The 19776-nt window shown below is 33.9% G+C and overlaps 1 protein-coding gene across 1 annotated transcript in view; it reads right to left on the minus strand.

The window, feature by feature from the left end:
- ARID2 (AT-rich interaction domain 2) overlaps positions 1–19776 on the minus strand; it is a 92639-nt gene that overhangs the window by 29611 nt on the left and 43252 nt on the right. The window contains exons 4-8 of the mRNA XM_079303696.1: positions 9656–9789; positions 8697–8915; positions 5784–5851; positions 901–967; positions 566–816 (exon numbers count right to left, since the gene is read on the minus strand). Of these exons, the coding sequence (XP_079159822.1) occupies positions 566–816; positions 901–967; positions 5784–5851; positions 8697–8915; positions 9656–9789 (739 nt within the window). The remainder of the gene's footprint in view (positions 1–565; positions 817–900; positions 968–5783; positions 5852–8696; positions 8916–9655; positions 9790–19776) is intronic.

Here is a 19776-nt window from a genome sequence, read left to right on the forward strand (position 1 = left end):
ATATACCACCTATAAAATCCATATAATTTTCTGCATGATAATACGACATACCAAAATAGGATATTTTATAACATTCAAACCTCTAAAAAGATTATTAAAAAAAAAAAAAAAGATGCCTCACATGGTTCTGGCAGCATACCCAGTGGCATATTACTAGTTTACACAAAGTACAGTACATAGCACATAAAGTCTTCTAAAACCCTCTTTCTTAAACATACTATTTTGAAAGTTATGACTAAAGATTATAATTATAAAGTGAAGAAGCTAGCATACAGACTTCAGAACTTAACAAATTCCTTTCTTCTCTCTGGGAAACTAAACTGAAAATTATACATTATGAACATCTTCTATCTCCCTACATCATCAATCTTCTTCATGTGATTCTATTTTAGCAAACTGACACATACAGTTGCGTCTGAACACTTGTTTTCAAATTGCTAATTAAAAATTCAGAGAATAATTTATTTCCTTCTCCATCCAATGATAAAGGGAAAAAAAATAATTTCATTAACACTACTGCTTTTCTCAATTTGTACTTGAATTGTTCTGTTTGAAGGCACATTACCTCTGCTGCAATATTTCCCAGAGTGTCAAGCCCCAACTGCCGTAGAGAAATAAAGTGACTGTGAGCAGAGAGTAGCAGGAACCGAAGACAAGTACGATTAGCTGCCAGAAGTTTAACATTTCCCTCTTCAAAAGAAAGATTTCGTAAAATCACTGCTATCTGAAGTACCCGCTGCCCTTCAATATCATTAATGCCCAATTTGCGAGGTGGATGGAACAAGGATTCCCAAATCCATTCTTCTGATGGAATATCTATGAAGTAAAGAAATAAATTTTAGTCCTTCCTTTGCTTGATTGAGCAACATGCATGTATTAAGATTAGTCAAGATGTCTCACCTTGAGATTTGCTTCTGTCAGAAATTAGATCACGAACTTCAATATCCTCAACAATATCTTTCCAAAACTGAAGAAAGAATTAAAAAAACCTTAATTTCTAGGAGATATTTCTTTAAATATTAATTACTTTTATTTCTATTATGTTACAATACTGAAATAATATTAAAATAATTGCTCTTTAAAGATTTCCTAGTACCTTGATTCATCTGACAGTAACCAGAAGTGATGATATGCAAGATGTTCGGTACTTTACATTAAGAAACTCTTCCCTTCAAGTACCAGGAGTATGCAGTCACAATCAACCAACACTACCACAGAAGTGCTGTGCTGAAGCACATACTGAAACTATGGGGCAGTTTTCCATACACCATTAGAAATGCAGCAATTACAAATGGAATAAAAGTACAGCTAATCCTCCATCTCCTACAAACGGTGGTGACCTAAGGCAGAATAAGGTGAATCCTCCCAGTCTCAGTAGATCTTAGACTCCTGCAAGAAGCTGCTATTTTGGAAGACTTTTTAAAGCTGCTGCTGCATTTCCTACTTCATTGTAACACAACAAAAAGAGAGAAACAACCACCACCATCACAAAAAACTTTCATTAATATAACCAAAGCAGAATGCTTCAGCAAACTGGAATTCAAATCACTTAACATACTTATGGCCTCGTCTGTAAATGATTGTTTTGTTGCTAGTCCTGTTGAAATTCAAGAATTAATCAAGGAATTCAGGTTTGCAAGATAACAAAAATAAATATTGTGATGTATAAAAATATAAAATATATATAATGATACATGGATTATAACGGGTATATCTGAAAAAATATATAAATCTTCCTTTGACTAATAAAAATCTGTACATTTCTTTGACTCACTAATGACATACCACTCCTCTTTTGACTACAATCACAGAATAAAACCACCAATAAATCTGGATAAAAGGAGAAGGATGGGAAATACAACCAGATGAACAGCAGGAGAAATTTTGCTATGCAAATGTAATTACTAAATTACAGCATTCATACCAAGCTTGACACTACTATTTTCTTGACAAATACAATACTACAGATTTTCTAAACTGAAGGGAAAAGAATTTTAGAATTTTATTTTCATTGCAATGTTGCTAAATTGCGTCCAAGTACTGTTTAGTAAAGAGGATTTACTTGCACAGAAAGGATTATTACCTCATTTTAGCAAAGACAAGAACAGCTAGAAAAAAATCTTAACTTCTTACTGTTTGTGATAAACAGATTTTTCTAATTAATACTGAAGCTATCACCAAGAGCCACAGAAGACAAAGGCATGCATGCAAAATTCTGTTACAAGGGAACAGGTGAAACATGACAATTTTTTTTCCAAAGGAAGAGCAAAAGTGGAAAAAAAAAAAGAATTCTTTCTGGGCATTCATTTGAAAAACACATAGCACAAAGGCAACAAAAAAATCAGTTCAGCATTACAAGGAGTTATTTATTCCCTACTATGAAGGACAGCTGTAATCTTAATAGAAATATTAATAGAAATAAACAAGATAGGGTGAAAAGTAAAGGTCTATATCACTAGTTATTCCTACATATATATATATATATATAAACACATATATAAAATGTACTGCTAATAGAAACAAAGCTAAAACCTGGAAGCAACCAAATAGTGCTTAACTACATGAAATCCAGATGCTAAGAGATAACAGACAAAAGTAAAGAACTTGATTCACATTCACAGTCAGATCAATGTCAGTAGGTAAGTGCCCTTGGAAAAATGCAAAGAATTATACAGAATTCACTGCAAATCAAATCAACCAAATGACTGTCCATAAAAGCAATGGTCATTTGAGTCCATAAAACATAATGTAGCAATGGCATGACTACTTATTATCCAAGAAAAATATAAGAGCAATTTGAGTCAAGTCAGTTTGACATACTACTTTGAGAGACAAGAAAAGTGATGTTTGAAAAGTATTTCAGGTATTTAAATGCATAAGGATCTCTCCCTGCACATTATCTGAGAAAGATTCAGAGGATAAATGCACAGAGAATGAAAAGAAAAAAAAAATTAAATTTACGCAAAAAAGAAGGAGTTGTCTAAAAAATTTTAAAAAAAGGCCACAAAATAAAGAAGAAAATCAGAGAAGTAATTAAGGCACAAGAACTGCATATATGTGGATTTTGGAACTCGACAACTAGAGGCCTCAAGAAGTCCAAGAACATGAAATGCAAATCATTTGACTGAAATAAACAGAGATAAATGTGCATGAAGAAATGTAATGCAACTTTTCATACACTACACATCAGACACTGAGCAGCTGCTGGAGACATGAAAGAAATACTGGAAAAACAGCTACATCTATCATATTATAAACATACTATATAAACAAATCACTTTTGAAAGCTAACTATATTCTCAAGTGAACCTTGGTAATGTGAGAATATCCAAAGCTAAGTGAAACAGTCAAAAATGGGAAAGTTTCCAGAGCAGAGGAGAAAACATCAGAGCAGAATGCCATCAGAGCTTGTGGAAGGGGACAACAAAACAAACAAGGAGAGATACAAGGTTACTGGCTAAATGCCAGTTGTTCCAATCCTTAAGTAAGGACACACAGTCATTCCAATGAACTAGACATTTAAACTTATTGGCAGCACCAGGAAAAATTGAGAGGGGAGAATGAGACAAATTAACATAGCTGTAAGAGATAACAGCAGGTTCAACTTAAATATTACTCAAATTTGGACAATTAATTGAACAGATTTTCACTGATTAGTTAAAACATTTGATTCAGTTTAGAAGTAAGTTCTGTAAAAAGTGAGAAAATATATCCTGCTGTAGATAAGATAATGAAAAATACAAATTTTTCAGTTTTATATAATGCAGTAAGGACTGGGGGGAAAGGAAAGAAAAAAAAGAAAAGATTGATTCCCTTAAGGTTTAGTATAAAGAAATGCATTGGTTTTCATCTTCACCTCCAACTGACACAGCAGTGATACTGGAGGACACAACCAGCACTAAAACGAACAAACAAACAAATATTTTTTTAAATAAAAATGATAATATGAACCATGAAAAGAGTAACTCACTCAATAGTCATTCTTTTTTTCTTAAAATTGCAGAAGTACCTTTAAAAAACCCCAAAACAAACACCAAAACCAGACACACAACCTCCATGCTGACAACCAAGTATCTGTCTCCTATGTCAGGAAGCTCCCATGCTTCCTCCTGATTCCCGTTTTGACACAGCCACAGCTGCAATACAAAATGAATTACATCCAGTAGTAAGGCCAAACAAATGCTTGCAGTGAGAGGCTCTGAAAAATCTGAATTCTTGGCATTAAAGGTAGTTTTACATCTGATTGGTAAGTTTTTCACATTCTTTCCAAGGATTTCTGACATGCTGTCAGCAGTATTTCACTACAGACTGGAACTATATACATTGTAATGTTCAAAAACAGATCTTGGAGAACATCCAAGTTTTTTATTATTAAACCTTATTGCAGTTACAGTGAATCTACTTAAACCTTTTATAACAACCATTTATAAGAACCACCTGTCCTTTTAACAATTACTTGAATTTATATAATTAATGACTATGTAATAAATTAGAATGTAATTTCAGATGTTTACAGATCTAGAAATGGTGCTTGTTGCTGGTCTATATCAGCAACAGCCTGTGACAGCTTAGGGTGAAATCAACACAGCAGTGCTAAGTGCTTCAAACAAACAAACCAAACAAACAAACAACTCACAGTACTTCTGTGGACATACTTTTTCAGTGGAAAAGGGAAATTTTGAAGATCATGAAACATTAATTTTTTTCACTTAAATTTGGCACATATGTAACACACTTTAAAGTTCATATACTCACAAATATGACAACTTAGCTTTCTTGGTTTTAAGTTTACTTATGAAATTTCAACTAGGGAATTTCTACACTGGTATTTCAACAACACTTATCAATTAACTAAAACTGCTATGGTCCAGATTGTTCCCAAACTAAGTTGCAAAAAAATAAAACAAAATATAAATTATGAAAGCCCCCCAAGAAATATTGTTCTGTAATACTGAGCGAGGTATTTCAGTATATGAAACAATTATGGAATTGAACAGAAACCTGGCTTTATAAGGAACTCAGAAGATTATCTCTTCACCTTTTTATTTAATAAAAAGCATAAGGTATCCAAATATATTTAAATCTTGCTTTCTTGTAGACACAAAATCATCACCTGTAATTCAACTCTAGGAAATTGCATATCATTGTAAATATGCTGAAATATCGAATCTCTTTCAGCTATAATTCACACTCTTATTTACCTAAAAAGGTTCATCTATAATAAATAACCATTTGTACAAAGAAACTTTAGTTCTATTTTTAACTTAATTTCACACTGCTTGTACAGTAGCTCATGCCCTCTAGTGGAAAGATTAAAAAAAGCCTTCTGCAAGAACAGTTAACTGAAACAAACCTTCAACATTGCTAACCTATTAGAATATTTTTCATATGCTTCTTATGCTATGATCTTAATTTTTATAATCCACAGTGTTTCTTTACATTCATCATCACAGTTTAAAACAAAACCTAAAACAGCATTGCTGCCTCCTGGTAAATATGTTCCCCAATATTCCTTTTCTTCAGACATTAATTTCCCTATAAGAAGAAACATGGAAACCTTTGTTCATTTGCCTATACCTATTTTTTCTTAACACACTTCTTCCTATATATCTGAACATTTTATGACAACTGTAACATAGTGTCCTATTATATTTAAAGCAAAGGAATGAAGTTGAGAGTAATTTTAAGGACATTTTAAGGACATCTTGGAATTTTCAATCTTTTTAAAGGATTTGATAGCCATTATATGCAGTACAAAATTATTTTTGTAATTTTTAAATTACCTTAACAAAATCTCTATCGGTTTTCTCCTTCCACTCGTCTCCAAATACAGCAGAAAATGATCCTAAAGCTTTAAGCACAAAAAGCATAATTTAGTAAAATAAGAGAAAGGAACATTTTTTATTAATCCATAAACTAAAGATTCAAGAACACTATAGACTCTTCCAGCATTCCCTTTTCATCTTAAAAAATACTGCATAAATCAGCTGAAATATCTATTGTCATTTAATTAATAGCTACTGCAGTTTAATAGTTTAAATTGAGAGTAAGGAGTTCATAAGGAAAGGCTAGTTTGTGAATCCTGTAAAAAAAACCACAGAGAACATTTTTCCAGAACTCTTTTCCAAAAGTCAAGATGACTACTCTATTTCCACCCCACATCAAGAACAGTTTTCCGTGTGCACTCTGTAAAAAACAAATACTACTGCAGTAATTAAACAAATTCCCACTTATGTTTACTAAAAAAAACTAACAGTAATAAGATTGTGACAGCATTCAATTCAAACTAAATATAATCAAGACCAGTAATGGATGTTCTTGGCTGTTTGATGGTTTGATGGAGCCACTACCACAGCTTTTGTAATCAGCACTCCCTGAAAGCAGCTAAGACTCGGTCTATTTGATTCAAATGTTGAGTCAAACCAAAAATAAACTGTCTTGCAATAGTTCTACAGTGAACTAATAACACATTTAAGTTAAACATTTTGTTTCATCATATTTTCTGATTTTTTAAAACATGCTACAAATCTCAATTCCAAGAGCACATCAGCTTTCAATTCACAGAATGCAAACCAAGGCCTTGCAGCTCTCCAAGCTGAATGTACTATAAAACCCCCAAGCCCCTGGGGCTGCCCCATGACCTGCAACCCAACTGTATCATGAAGTTTAGGAGGGCATGGGAGGGAAGCTGATGACATATTTTACCTGGAAACACTTCACTATGAGTAATAACAATTATAAAACCTTAATTATAGGCAAGAAAAATCTAAAACTTGTATTAAATGAAGTTTATCAGCTATTTTTTATTGCCACCTGAAATTATTATGACATAATAATGTTTGTTCATAATGTCTGAATTTACTAATTAGAGAATACATTTAATCATTAAACCTAGCAGATTTACCTTTATTATTTATACTATAAAACTATATAAGTATTTAAAATTCAAGTTTCATGCTTCAAAAGTAAGTAAACATACCCCTGCTGTGCCTTTCCCTCATCTGTCCCAATTAGTCCTCCTAATGCTGCTAGGACATTTCCCTGGATTTATTCAGAAGAAGACAATCATGTAATATAAAAATGAATTTTTCCCAGGGAATGAAAAGAATGAGTTCATTACATGCTCACCACTCCTCTCAGCTTCACCTCAAATATTTTTCTAAAAACACTACTGATGAGCTATGGAATAAACCTGTTCCTCAAAAACTGTCTACCCCTACAACATAAAAAAAAAATTCTGTAAATAGCAACATAAAATTCAATTAAATTATGTGCAAATTCCTGAATCAATAAAGTTTCATCAAAAGATCAGGGGAGTGATAGTAGTCTCAAAAATCTAGAGAGCAAACATTCTGGAATCATATGGAGGACTAAGTTTCCTTTGAGCTTCCTTTCAAATATTTTCCTTTGAAAGTTCTTGTGACTGGACTAGATACAAACACTAAATGATCAAGGTCTAACCATATCTGAAGGACACTGAAAAATGTACAAATTGAAAAAGCAAGAGAGAAGCTGGAGGACACTAATGCAATATTGGGGGGAGAAGAGGAAAGATACAAATCATTATGCAAAAATGCCAATGATTAAAAAAAACAACTAAATCATATACAATGGCTAACACTGGTTCTTCCCCAGAATTTGGAAACAGAATCTTTGACATATCATACCACATTTATGCTTGCACATGCAAAGTAGATTTATACTCAAACAGATATGACTGTCTATATTAACAAACTTAATTATGCTTGGCTGAAAAGGCTTATTTGAGCAATTTTTATGAGGGTAATTTCTGAATTCCAGTATTAAAAAAAAAAAAAACCCAAAGAAAAACCCCAACAACTAGCCAAACAAAAGAAACCCACAGAACCAAACAACTCAATACAACAAACATATCAGCTAACCACAAACAAACAAAAACAAGAACTCAAAACAACCAAACAAAACCAAAAGAAACCCTCCCAGCACATAAACTTGGCAAACACTTCCTCTTCACCACCCCAAGCTATGCTGTTACGATTTTACAATAGTTTAGGTTAACTTAAGTTTTGCTCCTCTCTTGACAGGAAGCCATTAACAAGGAATAATTAGGCATGGAGGCATTTTTTCACACTGAAAAAAATGTGCAGAATTTATTTATTTAACATACTTTTGATGGAATCAACTCTCTTTAGAAATTTATGTGCTAACACATTAAGTAATTCTGAAAATCAGATTAAAACTTTTCTCCTTTGAATTTTTATAATCTGAATTTTAATACAGTAGAATGTGTAGTGAAGTATCAGGACCGTATCAAGTCATTGTTTTCAGACTACATTTTCTTAATTTTTAAATCTGCAACTGCCATTAAAAAAGAACTATGAAAAGTCAGCATGGTCCTACAAATGCAAAAATAAATAGTAATACACTATAAGCAGATGGAAATACAATGCTGTAAATTTAGCATCCTGAACAACTGAACTTTACTATCAAAAAACTAATTCTTACTTTTCACTAACCCATTAAATACATTTTTCAATTACCTAACTTAAAAGGTATTTGTAACATCTGATAAAACCTGCAATCATGGACACGGTAAAGAGAAAAACTAGATATATTACTGTGAAGTAAGTTATTAACATTTTAATTATCATGAGTTGTGAAAGATGTTACAACCAGTATGGACTCTTTCTGTTGCAAAAATGTTGTCACATACTTACTGTCATCAAACACGCCAGCATTTGCAAGCAGTAAAGTGATGATTTTAGGGTCTTTTTCAAGCTGCATAACATGCTTGCTTTCATTTGAAAGAAGAGTGCACACATTAATTGCAAAATCCACTTCATTTGGGAGTCCAGATAACAGTGAAAGCACCAACTTATTATAGTCATTTGGTGAGTTTAAGTCCATAGACAGCCCATAGCTTTGACGAAGATAATCTAAATAGCAAAAAAAACAAACAACATTTTCATAGCTACATCCATTAATCTTGAAATGATACATTAAGCAATATTACTGTAAGTAAGAATTTTTCAAAAGTTTGTTTATAATTCATTAAAGTTTTTAACACATTTCTACAGTATTCAATGTATTTTTGTCTGACCAAAATGTGGAACTCATTCCACTTTGCTGTGTACCTTTCCAGTCACATATCAGTTCCTTTGCCACCTCCAGAATGCAACACTGCAGCACTCCCAAAAAAAGCTTACAAAACATAAGCTTGAATTAAAGCAGAATGGAGCTGTAATATTATTTGAAGTCAATTTCTATACAACAAATTACACATCCATTAAACAAAGCCCACCTGTGTCTGATTTAAAGCTTAGCTAATTGTAGGCTCAATTCAGATATTTGACTCTGTGGCGAAATGAGAGATTGAAAGAAACACACAGCAAATTTTCAATGTAATTTTTTTCAAGATAAATAACTACACAACTCTACTAATTAGCAAGGATAATATTTGTAAAGAAGAGAAAAAACTTATGGATTTTAGTATTTGTTTAGTTGTGGTTCACAGTGGAAAGGTTTTTGAGTGTATGAAACTAACCATTTGATTGTCCTACAGATTTGATGGGTTTCGTAATATTCCAAATTTATTTATGCACTATTTCTGTAGCCTGTCAAAAAAAAATATGCACCCACACACATGAAAATAACACTTTTACCCCCAATAATTTACCTGACACGCTGTGTTGCTGGTAGTTATAGGAAGTTGGAATTGCACCAATAGGAAGTTGTGGCTTTGGATTGCCTGGTTGTACCTCATCATCCTCCTCCCCAAAATGATGGACTTTTTCATACTTTTCTAGATAACTGAAATAAAATTATTTAAAAACTTATTTTAGTACAGCTAAATAATTCATTCCAAAAACAGAACTGCCAAAGGAAGCAATCAGAAACATGGAGGTTTACTGGAAACAATAATCAAAGTGCAAAAAAAAAAACAAAAAATTGAGTCAGACTGACAACAGGTAAAAGAGAAAATGTAGGTATATGTAATTACTGCTTTAGATACCAAATTTTTCTACAATGATACTTCGATACATTGCAACAAATTGCTTCCCTTTGTGACTAAGCCTGTTTTTCCCAAATCAGTTTTTACCAACCAAAATAACGCTGTAGGTGAAAGCATCATAAAAGCTACTCTGTGCACATATACCAAGGTCAAGTCCAGAAAAATACTTATTTCTTTTTGCCTTGTTTAAAGAGAAACTGTACACTGGGTCCTACAACTACACAAGAGTAAGAGATTTCAGGCATACCAAGAGCAGCAATTCAGGATCAAAACCTGAGAGCCATAGCTGCAGCTAATAACTACTAGAAATCCCTCTGAATCCTTTTGAAAAAAAAACAAAAGCTGATATACTGTACAAAAAATGGACCTTCAGCACAGCAGTTTATATGTATAAAGGCAAACAGTCAAGCAGCATGGTGAATTAATTTTCTCAATGATAGTTAATTAAGCATTAAAATGCAATTTTCAGAACTTTCTACAATATATGAAGTCAATTTACAATACCCAGTGTAGCCTTAAATTCTCAGTGATATGTAGTTGAAAACCCTTCATGAAATTAAGTCAAGATCAAAACTGCCTACATTTACAGATTTTAATTTTGCTGAAAAATGACAACACCAACTCAATGAAATCATAATAAAAATACTGTAAAATCAGAAAGCAATTTTAAACATTTATCTCTGTACATATTGAAATATTTACTATATGCATAAGCTTTTGTATATTTTTTGTCAGTAGACACTGATAACTAGCTCATAGTAAACCAGAAAGATTTTAAAGAAACAGTATTCCCACTGACCTCTGAGGAATATTTCACGTTTTTTAAATTAGTAATTATTTCATGAAGTGAGGTATCAATGACATAACCACACCTTTAACATGTTAGCAAACACATTTTTTCTTAATAAAAGGGTGCATTTCAGAAGAAATGTAAGATATCAGAGTCAGTAAGGCAAATTCCACTGTACTGTATCACATGCAAATACCATTCATGGCTGACTAGAGTTCAGGATATTCCAAGTACTGCATATGTTATTGTTGCATGAACCACTGCCATAGCCCCATCCTTATTACATAAACTCTTGAGTGAGTTAAGGAGTCAGCAAAAATCTTCCCTGCACAATCACTTGCTTTTACAGTTTTTAAAAGACTAAAAAACACACTTAAATATGGTTGCTTCTATCTTTAAACTAAAAACACTCATTTATGTGATTAAGTTTCAACTGAGTACCTGCAAAGAAAGTAAAACTTTCTATAATTGTTTATACCTCTTTAAAGTCATAACTCAACACTGTTCTAAAATCAAAATCCTAAGTTTTCTCCTCCCCTACATTTCCTAACCCTTTTATCCCACACATTTCCTTTAGCTTACATCTTATATCCAGATGAATGAAATCTGTAATCCAATCAATTTTAATTAACAGAGCTTGTGCATTTATGGTCAAGACCAAAAGGAGCAATTCAAAGACAGCTTGAACTTCCCTTTTTCCGTCCGATCACTCACTCTTTAAAGAGCTCATTCAGAAAAGCAGGATTCTACATCAGCTTTCCAGTCATTTTTCAAACTGAGCAGGGGTCAGATGAATACTAGATCTGGTGCAGGGGAAAACAGCAGGTGTGCATAGCCAAGGATGCCACATGTACCATTTCCACACTGGCAGAAGCTACACTGCTGTAGTTTGACTAATAAATGCTGGGGCTAGAGCTGATTTCCTCTTATTTGTTGGTGTGAGTCAAAGCTTGAGCTTAAAACAGTTTCATAATAGAAATAAAATTTCATAAGAACATTTAATAAGATGAAGTGAAAATCTCTATACAGAAACACATACGGTACTCAAAATACAATCTGCAAATTATTCTGGAGTTGTCCATTCTATGAAGAGAGAATAGCTACACAAGCATTAAAAAAAAAAACCAAAAAAAATAAAACCCTGTATATATCATAAAACAATTAATGTTGTTCCACAGTGTTCTGTGGAACATACATAGTTAACCTTACGCTTTTTACTGAAGTCATGTCCCAGCCAAGCTGAACAGTATGAATATCCTAGATATTCTCCTCTGTTGATATTTACTTTATTAAAATGTGTTAAAACAGTCTGCTGAACACAGAAAGTCTCAAAGTTCAAGAAACTACTTCCTTTCTTCCCTCTCTGAAAAAAATTTAGGTACACACGGCACTTTACTAAATTCTGAGCTCTTTATGTTGTTATTCAATTTACCTGAGTTCCGCCACTTCAAAAAAGAATCCTCCTTTCTTATCTCCCCCCAAACTCTCAAGTTTGCAAAGGAAAAGTCAAAAATAAAACAAAATAAAGGCCTCAATAATCCCAAAGCATCGGTTACAAACCCTGCCTTCCCCTCACCCTGAGAAAATCCCAAACCTCAAACCAAACAACAGAAATATGTTCCTCACCTCTAAAATAAACAATTTATTCTCTTTAAGACACTCCTAAGTATTGAGGAGGATGCTGCACTATTTGCCAATCCATTAAGTGTAACAGCACTGTAATACTAAATTTCAACTATAACAACCAGACTGTAATAGACTCTTCAGTATGATTCCTTTATGCTACATAAGTACCAACTGTTTACAGACAGTTTTACAGAGCTCAATCCTCCAAATATTCCTTGTTTCCTGCAGAGAGAATGCATGGCCTGAAATTTCAGTGTAGAGAAGATGCTTTGCAAATTAGCTTGTACATGAGCTTTACTAGTCTTAAATTCTAATCTCAACAGTCTGGCATACAGCTACTATGCAAACACCAGAACAGTTTAGCATAAAATCACTTCTTGCTCTAAATATACAAGAAATTTAAAAATAATAAACAGAGCTTTTCTACTCCTGAAAAACAGTTTTGCAACTGCTCATATGTTATGATCAGCTGCAATGGCTAATTTCATGTTTCAAAACAACTTCGATCTGTAGTTACAGGCTAGACAGGTATGCTTTGATCACAGAAAAAGATTTTCAGGAATTCACAATGCTTCCTTAATTTCACAAAGTCACAGCTCATATACATCAACAATAACAATCTTCTAAACTTCTTTTTTAGTTTCAATACCAACTCAACAATTAGGTCCTGACAAAGAAAGATGCAGCTAGTATGTACTAAAAAGAATTAAAGCAATTAACATAATGAAATACCAGAATTAAATTACTAATGAAACAAACAATATATATGGGACAGAAAAGTTTAATACAAGTCTTTTAAAAAGCCCACTTAAGTACTATGTTGAAGCCTTGGTGAAGATGGAGTAATAAGGAAACCTGCCATAAGTACACATGTAGAGAAATGCTCCACACTGTTAGTATGGCACCCTGAAACGGTGTTAGCCACCGGACATAAGAGCCAAAATATTCAAGAAACTGAAATGCAATGAAATCCATTTACAGCCTCTCCTGGCCTTTCAGCTTGGATCACTACTCTGTTCAGAGTGGCTTAACTTAAATAAAATAAAGAAATAAATGGAACAATCAATACATTTTAAAAAAGCTACACAGCCCAAACAAAACCAACACCACCACTGCTCCCCATAAACAACAAAAACCACAGACGTACATACCTCTGGTAAATAGCTAGAGCAAGAGAATATGCCAAGTATTGAAAAATAGGAAAATACATGGGCAACCAGAGACAAATATGTGCAGACTGGCTACTTTTGAAGGACAAGTGATTTAAAATTTTCCTGAAAATTTAATTACTTTAAGGATCTCTTGATTTGGAAATCAAAAGATCGTATCCCTTTGAAAATCAAATTAATATATTACACATCTGTTCCTCTGATAGAGATAAGTCACTTTGTTGCATTCAAGTCTGTGAGAAAAAAGTTTTACAAAGACAAGTAATATTTTTGGCCATGAAAAACACTTATTTAGTAACAACACAGGTTTTTATTCAGCCCACCAATTTTTAGTCTTGTTTTCAGATATTTGGGAAAAAAAATACTAACAAAGAGAAGCCTACACTAGGTACATCTAGGGGCATGTATAATTTACTATCAACAGCAGCCCTGAATGGCTTCAGAGTATACCAGAAACTGGTTCATGCAACAGTATAAAACATCTGGCTCATTTGGGTATTTTGGCTCCCTTTACCAAGACACAATAAATGTGCCAAATATATATTGCGCCAATGTCTGGCAAAACATAATATGTGCAGACGTGAACTACCACAATCCAATTATCAGCTCCCTCCTCATCTTTGTACTCAGCTGAAGAGCAAGCAGGTACCATTTCTACCACAGCACTCCACCTCACCTTCCTTGAAACTATCTGTCTTTCTAACAGCACTACCAGTGGGGGACTGACGACATGACCTTGCACATTTCCGTTTGCCTCAACACCTCTTACGATGCAAGACAGACACGCTCTTCCCGCTCATTTACTTGTACCCCCTCTCCCTCTTTGTGACACTATTAGCATCAACATCCTAGATAATCATGAGACAAAATCCTGACTGTAATAAGGACTTCACACTACTGAATATTCCAATCTGAATTATCTTAAGTGAGAATTGATGCGTATCAATTCTCTTTGCTCCCAATTCGACATGACTCTTGCTCTAGACTCAAGGACTAACACTTGAAAACTTGCAAACTTGTGGTACCAAACAAAAGCTGCAACCTTTTCAAAAAGTTACCATCTTTAATAGAAAATCCACTGCAGTCCTGTAACTTGAATCTATGCCTGATACGCTTACTTGAAAATCCAATCCATTTATGAAGCCTAAAGCAGACAGTATTTTAATCCCACAGTAGGGCTAAAGCATTTAAGCTTGACTCTGCTGCTGCTGGCACACACAGCACACTGGTGCCACACACTGCAATGAAACTCCTGCTTAGAACTTAACAAAGCTGCTGCTGCAGCTGCCCCAAGTAATGTACACTCATTTACTCATCTCACAGATGTTCACTTACTAAATTCCTGTCCCAAAATTTGTCCTAAGTATTATCTGAAAATGGCGAACACAACAACCTGCTACAAGGCTCTGCTCAAATGTTTAGCTACACCAACAAAGTGCCTCAAATTTGATTTAATATCTGAGTGTTCTGCTAGTGTCATCAGCAATCTTTTCAGGTTGTTTTATTTTTTTCCCTGACCCTGAGGGCACCATGAATTCCAATTCAACAGTTAAACACAATCATTGTCACAACTGATGCTTGCAGCTCAAAAACCACATTTGCATTTTTCATCTTCACCTTGTCTATCTCAGAAAGACTATCTCACATAAGGCTTCCAGTGAAACATTGCACACATTGATTCTCAGCATTATTTGTTTGATATCTGGTTTATTGTGACCACCTAATAGGACAGGCTGATAAATCAAGACTCTTAATGCTGTACTTGGCCAGCTTGCCAGATGAATACAAAACTCCAACAGCTGTGTTTTTCGAACACGTGGCAGAGTGCAGGCAGGACACTGTCCCAACCAGCCTGTGCTGCCCTGTTTGGAATGAAGCACCATGTGGGCCCATCAGACCATACACACCATACCAGGGGTTCTACCATCCAGCCTCCACCCTGACAGATTCTGTCACACTTCAAGAGAATTGTGAGCAAACTCAGAATCCTGTGCAGATTAAAGAGCCCAAGCCCTTTATACATAATCACATACAAACTATAATTGCATTTAAATGTATTAAACTTTTCTAACATAGGACTACATGATAGATGGTCTAATTTGTAGCTTGAAATTTGGCTATAAAATTCTTATCCTACCAAGAAACCTTTGCAAACAGAGGAAATCCAAAGAAATGCCTTTATGATGTTCTGAATCTTTTCTAATGCAATCTTTGTTAATCTTTGTTGAAAGAAGTGTAGAAGCTATGAACATCAGCAACCCTCCAAGTTTCACTTTGTTAGACATTACAAGAATAAAAAGATTCAATGCTTCAAAGAAAAAAATTATTCGAGTCAATGAAAATACCTTTTTAGTATCTACAGGAATGCTGAGAGGAAAGAAATTAAGATACTATTTTATGTTTTCATACTAATAATGCTCCAGCTTAGAAGGGAAATAATAAAAGACACAGCCAAATAAAGTGCTTATGCTGGAGTGCAGTTTCCAAAGACTGAGGTGGCTGGAGGATGGCATCAGTCTCTGAAGACTGGTAGTGCACTACCAGCAACTCCAACAGATTCTAGATAAATACATGCTATGTAAGCTTCATTTATTTTTCTATTTTCTTTAAATGAACTCCACAGTGATCCACAGCTGAGGTCCAAACTTCTTTTACAGGACTAACTCTTCTACTGCATTCTCACTGTTTACCAAAAACAAAACAAATCCAGCATCACCTCTTACTGCTTCAGTGGCTGCTTCATCAGACCTGCTGGGCTTCACATCCAGGAATATTTGAGCTGTACAATTGCTAACAGTATTAATTCTCCAGTCTTCATCTTTTCAACAAAGGCAATTCCCAGACGTATTCTTCTTACTAATACTACAGTCACTCTGTTTCCATCTAGGATGACAGCTCATCAAATCTCAAGTATAACTGCAGTCTGAGTTTAGCTCTTCAAGCACAACATCAGAACCCTCTAGATTTGTTATTATCTCCATGACATTTTCACAAATTCTTGAAAAACCTCAAAGTTAATCTATTTTGAGAAATACTCTACAGTACTGCCCAGATTTCTCCACAGTGCCTGAACACAAGAGTATCTGAATAGCAAAGATGCACTAATACAGATGGTTAGGAACTCCTGTAGGCCCATGAAGGAAATTTTAACTAAACATTGTGTGGGGTGCCCATAGCATAGTCACAATAAACTACTGCCCACACCAGCCACTTATTTCAGGCCATTACCGAAATCCCAAATACCCATAACACATTATGAACACCACTATAACAATTTCAAATATTCATGTATACTGCAAAGCTGGCAGCAATACAAATGTCTCTACACTGTACAATGTATTTTGACAGTAATAATAACATTTTTAACTAAATACAGCTTCTGACATAGCATTAGTTAAAAATAACGTGTCTTGTAAAACAGAGCCTGCACAGAATGCAAAAACTTGCCTTCAGTGAACACTATTAGGTCACTAAGTGAAGCATCAAGGTAAATACCAAAATAAAAATAATTCGTTTATATGGATTTCTTCACAAAAATATCCTAGAACCGGGTGGTGTTTTGACAACAGATGTATTTATCTAGTAAGTGCACTTAACAAGAAATTATATTTAAAAATACACATATATAAAACACATACTTATTTTAAACAAAAATCAGAACAAAGTTGGCATTCCTACACAGTGTGATAACTTAGAGCATGTTTTAAATTTGGGGGTTTCCTTTAAGAAATAGTAGCTTATATTTTTTCAAATACCAAAGCCAAAACTCTATTAGATACTCCGGAGATTAGAATCAAGCAAAAGCACTTTTAATGACCACATGTTCTAAAAGTACTCCCTGAGACAAGCAACTACAAATATGAAGACATTTTAATGCAAATACACAAGTATATATTTAACATGTATTGTGCATGAAGTTGTGTAACTTTCATAATGGTGAACACGAATAGCTGTTAAACTGGCCTACGTAAGTAGCCTACAAATATTTCATTATTCTATGAAGAAAAATACACATATTATAAACAAGTATAGCCTCACTTGACCATTACTTCTCCTATTACTTAACTATTATGAAATTTAAATTGGAGAAATACTTTTTTATGTGTATGTGGTGTGTTCCAACAGCACAAAAGAAAGTGGAGAAAGAAACACTTGTTAGTGCAACACAACATTCTATCAGAGTACAAATTGAAGAGCTGTTCTCACTGAACATAAAATTCCTACAGCAATTATGTCTTGGGGTTTTTTCCCAAACTCAGGGTGCAAGCCAGCCTTGTAGTACATACAATTAAGAAGGTGATTCCCTGGTTTTTCTTTTTTAGTTTCACAGTTCCATTATCAAACACACAAATAGAGAGAGACAAGAACAGTTTACTTTTGGACTGTCAGGGACTTCATTACTATTTTCAGATGAAACCTGACTAGGGGGTTTTGTATGCAAAGAGTAAATTCTTTAATTTTGCACTTGCTAAGGACTACACCAAAGTTATTTCCATAACAATAATTTATCCCATCAAGAACTCCTAGTTCTTTGACTTTCTCTCAAACCATCATAAATAACATGGCTCACTGTATTACCTTGTCTATGCAGAATAAATTTATCCTACAAAGGCATAGTCTGGCAACATACCACAACACATGAATGATTACACACTTACTCAGAACACTTTGCTAAACTGGAATCTGGTTCATCTGCAAAGACTTGCATACTCCTTGTATACAAATACTTATCTTGCACATTTTTGAAATTTAGGAATATTACACACTTTTCAAACTGAACTAATAAGAAAAAATACTCTTTGAACTTAAAAATAATTAATTTTAAAAATTGTAACACCTCCTATTTAAAAATATTAATTTTTAAAAAATAATTGCAAATATTAATTTTTTTTTAACACCTCATACTTATGTATTTCACTATAAGTATGCCAACAGAAATGTTGCTTATGGATACTAATCAAACACCACTGACAAAAAACATGTCAGCTGTTTCTAGAATGAGGTGTCAAGTCCAGACTATTTACAGTCAAAGTACTCTCTCTTAATTACTGGAAATGGCCTTTCCCCACATCTGTTTATTAATCCATAGTCTTTGGTACATTCTGGCAGTGCTTTGACAAGAAGGGCCAATAGTTCCATAGCAAGCCTGGTAATTAGAAGGATATTATACAACAGCACAATAATTGTAGATCTAAATCTCATGAAAACAGCAGCCTAGAAAGAGCTTTTCTAGATTTTGGCAATTGCTATAGTCACCATGGTAAACATTTCCACAATACTTCTTTCAGTGCTATTCAACAGTTACTAAAAAAACCCCAGAAACATAGAACACAGTATAAAAATCCTTCTAGTCTGTTTCTTAAGTTTATTGAATCGACAAGCATTTATTAAGAACTTACTGCCATGCCATTTTTCCAGCTCACATAGCTATCTGTAATTTCAGCATTACTTTCTGCACAGATTTGGCAACTTTGTGCCTTCATCACAAACCAGTCTTTTCCTGCAATTAAATTTATTTACAATTTCCTTGCCAAACTGCATTCCACACTCTGACCACATAATCAAAGTACATGCACTAGTTTACATGTCCTTATTTATGTGGTAAATTAAACAAAAATATGAACATCAATTAATTGCTGAACACTCTACCAAAGAGATCAAATATTCATGAAAAAAATAAGAATGGAATAAAATATCTGAATAAGAGGATCCTGCCAGGATTCTGCACACTAGGAACTTAAATTCTTCAAGGTCCAAGTGGAGAGGGAAAAGCCACCTTGGGAGCAAGTACCTTCTTTATCTCAAAATCTTCCCAAAAATCAGTTTGAAAAACAAATGCAATTGGACCTTCATAAAAACACTCAAAAATACTTGTATGCTTTGAATAAACCCACGTGGAAAGCAAAATAACAATAATAATGACTAATTTAACATTTTTTGATCACCTAAAAATATGCAGTTATATGGTTTAAAGTATCCCGGTGCACTCTGAGAATGCAGCCAAGTGCAAATTTAGAAATGATGATAAAGAGGTAACATATTGATTTAGCTGTCTAAAGTCATAGAGGTTACACATCTATACTGGTAAAACCAACAGTGCTGTGAGCATTTCTGTGCATGGAAATGAGCTGTCTGTACCACTAAACTGTTAAAAAAGTGCCTGAAACAACTTCTGTCCAGGCCAATTAGCATCCTTCCAA

This window comes from Erithacus rubecula (genome assembly GCF_903797595.1).
Source record: "Erithacus rubecula genome assembly, chromosome: 4".
Classification (NCBI taxonomy): Eukaryota; Metazoa; Chordata; class Aves; order Passeriformes; family Muscicapidae; genus Erithacus; species Erithacus rubecula.